We start from the raw sequence: 9,077 nt of genomic DNA on the forward strand, positions 1-9,077 counted from the left end.
AAATGATTTAAGATTCAACTTCCTGGGAAATTAATCTGCCAATTTTGAAAGTAACTTGGCAGAATTGTATCGTCATTAACTTCAATGCATCTTTAAAAAAATACAAAGGCTCAGGTATAACAGTCTGAATTTAGTAAACAAGATAGAAATACAAAGTGTTCTTGACATTGAGATTTTCTTAATTCACCTATCAGTCTGGTCTGTGCATATTAACCAAAATCATTATATGGAACCACAATGCAAGACGAAGGAAAACGTGAATTATTTCAAAACATACATAGCAATGTCTTACGTAATACATGTTAACAGTTAATTAATAACGAGTGTTCCATGCAGAAAAAAGGCTTAAGAAAACCAAATACTGATAACACTGACATGAAGGGAGAAAGAAAGAAAACAGTCTTTCAGCGATGATAAAATTAAGGCATACACATAAAAATGACAAGGATACCTATAAAAACAATGATCAGTACTTACAGAAAAACAAATATCAATAAGTTGAAATGTACTAAACAGATACAAAAATGAACAAAATATCTAAACCTTGCAATTAGCACTATTAATGATGAATACACTATATATTTTATAGTAAATGTACAGATCTTACTGATTTAAAGTGGATTTGAGGAATGAACAAGCCAAGATTATACTGTAATGTAACAATCTATTCCCGGCAATGAGCTGAGGTTTTGTAGAAAGCACCAAGAAGTAGATCCTCATCAAATTGCTGTGATCTGAATTTTGTGAAATTCAGTTTTGAACCAGTAAACCATTACTGCATAACAAATCACCTAAACTGTATATATAATTACAATTATATATATTCTGGGGAAATTTGGGAGCAAAAGCTTGGTCCTTTGCAAACATATAGACAAAAAAAAAAGTTTCCTAAATATGAATAAAATAAAAATAAAATAAAGAAATAAGCTTAACAAATGACTGGTATAAATGACCACAAAAATAAATGTATGTTGTAGAGCTGCAGTGTTGTGGCCTGTTGGCTAGAACGATTCGATAGACCACATGTGCTTTAACTCAGTAAGAACATTTTATACTGCAGCCAACTACTGTTAAAAATGTTTATCAGCTTGTATGCTGGTTTGCTGTCAGAGCAAATACATATATATATATATATATATATATATATATATATATATATATATATATATATATATATATATATATATACACTGTATTAAAAAAAAAAAAAACTGTTAAACATACCAGATTTACAGAATTATAAATTTTGGACAAACGTAATAGAAAAGCACCGGTGGAAATGAACACAACTACATTCAAAATGAGCTTTTTTCACTTGGTTTTCATAAAACATGATTACTGATATTTTGGTATACAAGATTCTAATTTGACAAATAAAAACATTTCAAAATAGGCCACTGCTTATAGATTGCATCATAATCAAAAACATTATATAATTACAAAAAAAAACGAACAATTTCCATCGTGGTAACTTAATGTCTAAAGGTGCTTTTGCATTGATTATGTTGGGAAGAATAGAGGGCATTAACACTTAACAGAGTTCAGAGGTCACGTTACACCCTAAATGTGTGATTCAGTTAACAACACTGAACCTGTGTGACACTTCTTCTGTAACATCATGACAAACATCCATTTAATGGACACTGTCATCATGCAATTATGCCATTTATAAAAATAAAAAAAAGACAAAGGACACTTTTTCCTTAAAATACTATGATTGCAAGGGCAATTGCACACAAAAACTGAAACAAGTTTAACATCTACGATGCAAGTAACTATTTTAGAGAGTGTCCTTTTTGAGACTCTTTTTTTGTTAGTGGGTGATTTCTTGTAATTCCTTCACCTTTCAGAGCAAAATACAAGATATATAAGAGCCAATTAGCGCTCTTATAAAATCCACAAAACTGACTTAACCGCAACTGTGTCAAGGCATACAGAACTCAAAACGTAACCTTTCCATTTCTCACCATGACCTAAAAGAGTAATAGAAGCTTAAAGTGAAAGAAGTGTCATATCCACAGTAAAATAAAACACAACATCCTGTTATAACGAAGTTTAAACTCTCATAGCTGCCCAAAGCGAGAAGTTGCTCCCATTTTGAAAAGATTCATTCGACTTTGAGCCAAAACCACAAGGCTGAAAAGTGCTTAAAGAGTATCTTTGGAAGTCTCCCTTACACACCTTTGAAACAAAATGTTAAAATGATCACAACTGTGACACTCTTGTGTTTTTGGAATAATCAATTAAAATCCTTTAGACTGGTGTCTGGAGTTGAATGTAACCAATGTCTGTGGCCTGTAAGGCTTAATTTCACTAAGAGCTAAAGGGGCAAAGACAATATCAGACTCAAATGTCCTCCGAGGTCTCAACACTTAGCATGTCCCTTTTTTTTTTTTTTTTTTTTTTTAAAGGGGTCCTATTATGCTTTTTCACTTTTTCAACTTTAGTTAGTCTGTAATGTTTCCGTTTGAGGATAAACAAGATCTGCAAAGTTACAACGCTCAAAGTCCATTTCAAAAGAAGATATTTTATTAAACAGAAATCACTTTTCAAAAACGCCAATGAATGACTCGTTTGGACTACAACGCATATTTTCCGGGATTTGTGATTTCTCATATACCGACGAATGGGATGAGAGTAGGGCTGCACGATTATGATAAAAATCATAATAGTCGATTATTAATTATGATTATGACAAATTACACTGAATGATGTTCATACCATGGTTTGATGCAACTGCATGCTGTATTTTTATATATAAAAAAAATCGGCTCTAACTGAATTTTTATTTTAGTGCTTTTCAATAGTATTAAGCCTTAAATGTCACCTATACATCGGATTTGTTTCTTCTTTAAATTATAAAAAAGTAAAAATATGAATTGTATTACATTGTTATACTAAAACTATAATTTAAATAATATGAAAAACCCTTAAGATAATTTGTAAAGAAAAAAATGCATCTTAAGCACGCAGAATAACATAAGTGGACTTTAAACGATTAATTGCCGCTTTGAACGATCACGTAATTGTGGCTTCCATGATTATAATCGCGATTAGATATTTGCTTAATTGTGCAGCCCTTGACGAGACTTGGTTGAGCTGCACTATAGAAGGCAACGAGTGTTATTTCACGATGTCAGAGACAAGCTAGCTTTCCCAAGGCAGACGAACGTAGAGTGGTTACAATCATCTGGGTTTAAATTTGATTTTGACGCAATATTTACACTGAAGCTCGCTGGTGGCTATGGTAAGGTGCATAACATTTCCAGATCGGGCGCTGAGTGCTGTCAATCACAACACACACTAGCCCAGCTAACCAATCACAACACATTTCCTATTTCAGAAGGTGGGCCTTCATTTGATACAGGAACTATTCAAGCTGTTCATACTGGGAGAGAGGTGTTGTTATAATGCACAGTAAATGTGAAAAATATATATATATATATATATATATATATATATTTTTTTTTTTGAAAAACCTAAACGTGAGAACCTGTTCTAGTACACCCCAAAACAAAATCAAGCAAGACTTTGTAAAATAGCATAATGGGACCCCTTTAACGGAAGACTATTGCAGTGAACAAAATACCTTGTAATAAATAGAATAGCATGGAGGAGGAAGCTCAAATAAGTGAAATGCGTATGGGGATGTTGGGAGATTCTGTTCTCTGTGGGGAATGGTGGCTGACCAGATGCTCCACCACGGTGTGTTTGGACATGTGCTTCATAAGGTAGGTCTCCTGAAAAAGAAGAAAGAAATGGTGTTATAATATGACAAAAGGAGGGGCCCATAATTTCCCATAGGTTGAGCTGGATTGATACTCACTGAGGTGTATGCGCGCCCACACATGCTGCAACAGTACGATTTAGCGTTCTTAATGGCATGTGCGGAGAGATGGATCTGTAAGGAGGCCGAGTTTGTGTATGCACGGTAGCAGTTCGGACACTTGTATGGCTTGTCTTTGTTATGTTGTCTCTGGTGAGACTGAACAGGAAAAGAAGTGTGGAACAAACTTTAACACCTCTTGAGACTCAAGTGTCATGCAATATAAAATACTGTACACATACATGTTAAATAACACATTACTGTTTAAAAAAAGTTGGTGGTCAGAAAGATATACATATATATATATATATATATATATATATATATATATATATATATATACATATATACATATATATATATATATATATATATATATATATATATATATATATATTTTTTTTTTTTTTTTTATGCTCACTGATGCTGTATTTATTTGAGTGCAGTGAAACAGTAATACTGTGAAAAATCATTACAAAATAACTTCATTTGATGGCAAAGCTAAATTTATTCAGACATTACTCCAGTCTTCAGTGTCACGTGATCTTCAGAAATCATTTTAATATGCTGATTTGGTGCTTAAAAAATTATTTCTTATTATTGTTAATGTTGCATTTTTTTTTATATTTTTGTGAAAAATCATAAATTTTATTCCAGGATTCTTTGGAAAAAAAAATGTATATGAAAAAAAAATAAATAATAATAATTATATATTAGTATTTACTGTCACTTTTAATTACATTAATACTTCCTTGCTGAAGTAATAACTTCTGTTGATTGTTGACAAAAAAAACCTGACCCCCAGACATTTTTACATTTTAAAACTGTCATAGATTTATCACAATTATAAGACAATTATATAACAAAGTTATATAATTTTAGAACAATTATAAAGAGAGTTTTAAATACTTTAAAAATGAGAATATATGTGTATATTTAATTTGTACATTTGAATACGTAATTTTATTTTTGCCTTTGTTATCTTTATGTTGTCATCACCTGTAAGTTCGAGAGTTGTGTGAATGCCTTTTCACATCCTGGTTGGGCACATTTATATGGTCTGTCACCAGTATGAATCCTTAAAAACAAATACAGATATATTAACACCCTATAGAACTCTAAAGTGGCTGTATAGTTGTAAAGGCTTCGCTGTGAGTTCTGCTGACCTGGTGTGCTGCTGGAGATGTGATAACTGGCGGAAGGAGTTCTCACAATAGGAGCAGTGGTAGGGTTTAATGCCTAAGTGAATACGTAAGTGCTGTGCTAGGTATGATGCGTTGGCGAATGACTTCGAACAGTGAGGACACTTGTGGGGTTTGACCTCTGTGTGGGACTTGGAATGAATCTGCATCTCTGACTTGTTTAAGAAAGTAAGGGGACACACTTTACACCTGAATAAAAAACAAAACTGGAATCATTGGTTACTGAAATTAAACTCAAGATGTAATACAGGTCATTGTATCATTACTAAAAGTGTTAAACCTGTATGTTTTTCCCTCTTTGGCGATGGTAACTGCCTGGTCAGGGCCTGAGGCCAGAAGCGGATAGGGCATCACCAACAATGGGCCAGTGTTGTTCTCTGCTTTAATCTTCTTGCGGCCCCGGGGAGCTTTGGGCTGTGGTCCCAGCATCCCCACCAAACCTCCACTTTTCACATGGTCCATGCCAGGACCGCTGGCCAGGCCGGAAATGGTGTTTAAGGAAGGTGCGCCGCCCAAGCGGTTCTGGCTGCTAGATGTCGGGGTTGTGGGAGTTATAGCCTCAGAGGTGTTGTGGCTTTCTGTGCGGGATGACAGCGTGAGACCTGCTGTTAAAAAATCAAAAAATGTCTATTTACAACTTGTCTATGGCACGTGGGAATGTAATATCTCTTGCTTATACATGCATGTCTCATCCACCTGAGCGATGGTTGACTCTAGAGGCTTGGTCCAATGCTTGTCGCATGTGCCAATCTTCCCATAACCCCTTTGCCTTCACTGTAGACTTGTCATCTATATTCAGCTCTGAAATCATGTAAAAATAAAAGCAAGCATGTATTATGCTATATATATAAAATATATGTACCAATTTGTAAGAAATTATTATTATTATTATTATTATTTCCCTTTCATATGGTTGGGAAAAGATAAAGGGGTCATATGGCATTGCTAAGAAGAACATTATTTTGTGTATTTGGGGTAATGCAATGTGGTTACGCAGTTTAAGGTTCAAAAACACATTACTTTCCACATACTGTACATCCTTGCTCCTCCATGCCTTTCTGAAAGGTGTTCATTTTAATAACCACTCTCCTACATTCAGTTCCATTTATGGATCAATAAATCTAAATCGGTGTGCCACGCTGCTCATATTTATCACACAGTAAAAATGCCCCTCCTCATGCCCAAAACGGGTTGCCTGTGGAAGAGAATCCAAAACGAGGACCGGTGGGAGGTTGTTCTGCTCCACTTCACAGTTGCCGAGTGAAAGGAGAGTTTTCTAATGAGAGGACATGCATTTATACAACACGTTATTCAAAAGGAAGAACCGCTCATTCTGCACATCATTTTGCTATTTCTGCATCATTGCACATGCGCAGTCGTTTCAGGGTTCAATGCGAGTGTTTACATGCACTCTCAATGGTATTAGAAAAGGAATAAACCACCCCCTTCAATCCGATTGATATTCAATTCCAATCGAGCTCAATCGGATCGATTAAAGTGTTTACATAAAGGCTTTTCAGTCCGATTGAGCCTTCAATATGATTACAAATCGATTATTTGGTTGCATGTAAACAAAGCCATTGTTGACCCACATAATACATGAATACATGTAATACTATGATGTACAGTGCATAATGGTGAAGCATTACATGTGAACCTTGTACCTGCAATGGTGCTGGATGCTGGGCGGGCGTGCAGGGCGATGTCGGGCTGAGAGGAGTTGTGGGCCTGAAGACCCGGCACCTGCTGCAGCTTGGGGATAGACATCACATGTTGCCCACCTTCTGAAGGTGAAGAGGCCACCAGCAGAGTCTGCTGAGAGGGAACAGTGGTGGGCGGCAAATGCGGAGGTCTAATTTTTTCTGCCATCAGTTGCTCTTTGATCTTGTCGATAAGAACCAGATTATCCAGCTGTAAAAGTCATTGGTTAGGTTTAGAATGGGGGCATGTACACCATGTGACGTGAGACACAAAACCAAAACCGAGCAAAAAGAAAAGGGGAAAGTCTGGGGGGAGGACGGGGGGAGACTCGTATCAAGGTTTTGATGCTCACTCTGTCAAACCACATTGGCATGTACAGAATTGAGCAACCATGCATATTCTGTTACTATCTTACCTCCAAACAATCATTAAATGCCACAAAGTTTCGCTTTGTAATCAGTGGTACAGTACGTACAAAAGACTCTTCTACAGTGAGTTGTCATGAATTAATAAACACTATGGCATTTGTTTAGTTTTTGATTAATTAAATTGAAACAGTCAAAAATAATGATTAGATAAATATTCATGTGTCAAATTAACTTTTTCAAATATACAGAAGAATGCTAGTGCATGTCAGGCAACGTTTCATAAAGCACAATACTCACTTGACCAGGCATAGAGGGAGGTGGTGGCCAGAAATATGGATTATTGAATCGAGGCTCTGCCATCTTTCTAATAAAACAGATCAAAACAAGGTCAAATCTGTAGAAGATTAAAGCACACACAAGCCTAAAAGGAATTAGTTAGAAACATATTTGCCACCTAAATCTTATGTTCTTGTGTTCATGAGCCAGACTGTTTCCTATCATGAAAGTAGTCAATTTCTTACTTATAAAATGTACATAAGTCAGACCATGTAATGTAGTATCTATAATATTAAGACCTAAAACCACCAGTCTCTAGTTTCTTTTTATTTTCAATCACATGTCTATAAAAATTTATTGAAACTGTAATAGAGGAATATGCCAGACCACCATCAGTGCTTGTTTCAGTTGTTCTCACAATAGATGAGTCATTTTAACTGACATTTCATAATTATTTCCTTTAGTTCCCCCAAAATAAAAACGATGATGTTGTCATCACCATGCTATTCCAATTCCTTCATCCTTCATTTCGTTTTTATATGTAAAGAAAGGTAACTCAGGATTTTTGTGGTCCACAGGAGAAAATATGTCATATGAGTTTGGCATGAACAGCATGAGGGTGAGTAAATTAGGACATAAATTACATTTTTTGGATTTACTAAGCTGCAAATGTTTTCTACCATAATTATTTATTGAATTGTTACTACTCTAAAACCAACTAGAAATGACATTTTTTCTTTCTTAAGGGCCAATACTAGTTCACATGAACTTAAATTTAAATAAATTCTCAATTGAACCAGTTATATATAAAATGAAATAAAACATTTGCTATACAATCAAATTATATATATATATATATATATATAGCCCAATTTCCGACCTTAATTGTTACTAGGTGTTTGATTTGATTGTTTATTTGTTACAAATTATGCGAAGTGTCAGGACTTGTTATATTTGCCATGTGACTCAAGTCTTCCCCATACAGCATCTGCACAACACTGTTATCTCTCATCTCTACTGATCACTCTAAGCCGTCTATTCATTCCTGCAGTTTCGCCAAAAACATTTCAGACAAAAGAAAATAACAAAAATGGCAGTCTGTTATATTTTCATTAAGACGCCATATTCTGCAGAGCCCAAAAAACCACACTCCTTTTTTTAAATGGAAAAACCGATCGAGCGACTAGATGTTTGTGGTTGTGTGTGTGTGTGTTTGTTTATGAAGAATAGCACCTTTGAATTGCCCGGCCCCCCTTGAAAAAAAAAACCCTGACACTTCCGACAATCATGCCGTGCAAAAAAGTCTTACAATTGGCGAAACGCTACACACGGCTGTATAATTTTACAATATATGCCTGCCCGGACCGCTTTATAACAGCGTTATAGCGAATACACGTAGAAACCATTAGTACATGCATGCACAATACATTCAAATATTGCCATTTTTAATGTTATATTTCGCTTTGTGCAACCTGTGGTCGATCAGTCGCGCCCGACGAACAGTTATGTGTCACACAATGCAGTAATGTGCACGATAGCGCAGTGTGGGAAAAAGGAAAAAAACCGCCATGAGCGCACAAACCTTTTATTTCGATGTCAGAGTGTTTTTTCCTCGCAAAAAAAGGCTTTAATAAAGCAGAGAAGAGGCTGGATGTTCTCTATGCGCCTCCAGACAGCACAGCTTCCGGGTCAGCCTGCGTGTTC

The 9,077-nt window shown here is 35.4% G+C and overlaps 1 protein-coding gene across 4 annotated transcripts; it reads right to left on the bottom strand.

Annotated features, from left to right (window-relative positions):
• Nucleotides 1-117: 117 nt before the first annotated feature.
• Nucleotides 118-9,077, bottom strand: LOC128011461 (zinc finger protein 362-like). 4 transcript variants are annotated; one of them, XM_052593905.1, is made up of 9 exons: nt 8,956-9,077; nt 7,395-7,461; nt 6,693-6,939; nt 5,725-5,829; nt 5,309-5,606; nt 4,993-5,217; nt 4,826-4,904; nt 3,827-3,985; nt 118-3,740 (listed from the first exon to the last, which is right to left on the bottom strand). In XM_052593905.1, exons 2-9 carry the CDS (start codon nt 7,455-7,457, stop codon nt 3,624-3,626), a joined length of 1,293 nt encoding a protein of 430 aa, XP_052449865.1. In that variant the 5' UTR covers nt 7,458-7,461; nt 8,956-9,077; the 3' UTR covers nt 118-3,623. The 4 variants fall into 4 exon arrangements, with proteins under 4 accessions (XP_052449865.1, XP_052449864.1, XP_052449863.1 ...); XM_052593904.1 differs by having other exon boundaries at nt 5,309-5,630; nt 8,956-9,076; XM_052593903.1 differs by having other exon boundaries at nt 5,309-5,633; nt 8,956-9,075.

Source organism: Carassius gibelio, chromosome B23, assembly GCF_023724105.1.
Source record: "Carassius gibelio isolate Cgi1373 ecotype wild population from Czech Republic chromosome B23, carGib1.2-hapl.c, whole genome shotgun sequence".
NCBI classification, from domain to species: domain Eukaryota; kingdom Metazoa; phylum Chordata; class Actinopteri; order Cypriniformes; family Cyprinidae; genus Carassius; species Carassius gibelio.

Bases quoted from the DNA above. Each gene is read 5' to 3' on its own strand.
- LOC128011461 (XM_052593903.1), bottom strand. From the start codon at position 7,457: ATGGCAGAGCCTCGATTCAATAATCCATATTTCTGGCCACCACCTCCC. The intron at 6,940-7,394 runs GTGAGTATTGTG...TGACTTTTACAG, and splicing joins CTCCCTCTATGCCTGGTCAA to CTGGATAATCTGGTTCTTAT. The intron at 5,634-5,724 runs GTGGATGAGACA...ATTTTTTAACAG, and splicing joins TAGAGTCAACCATCGCTCAG to CAGGTCTCACGCTGTCATCC.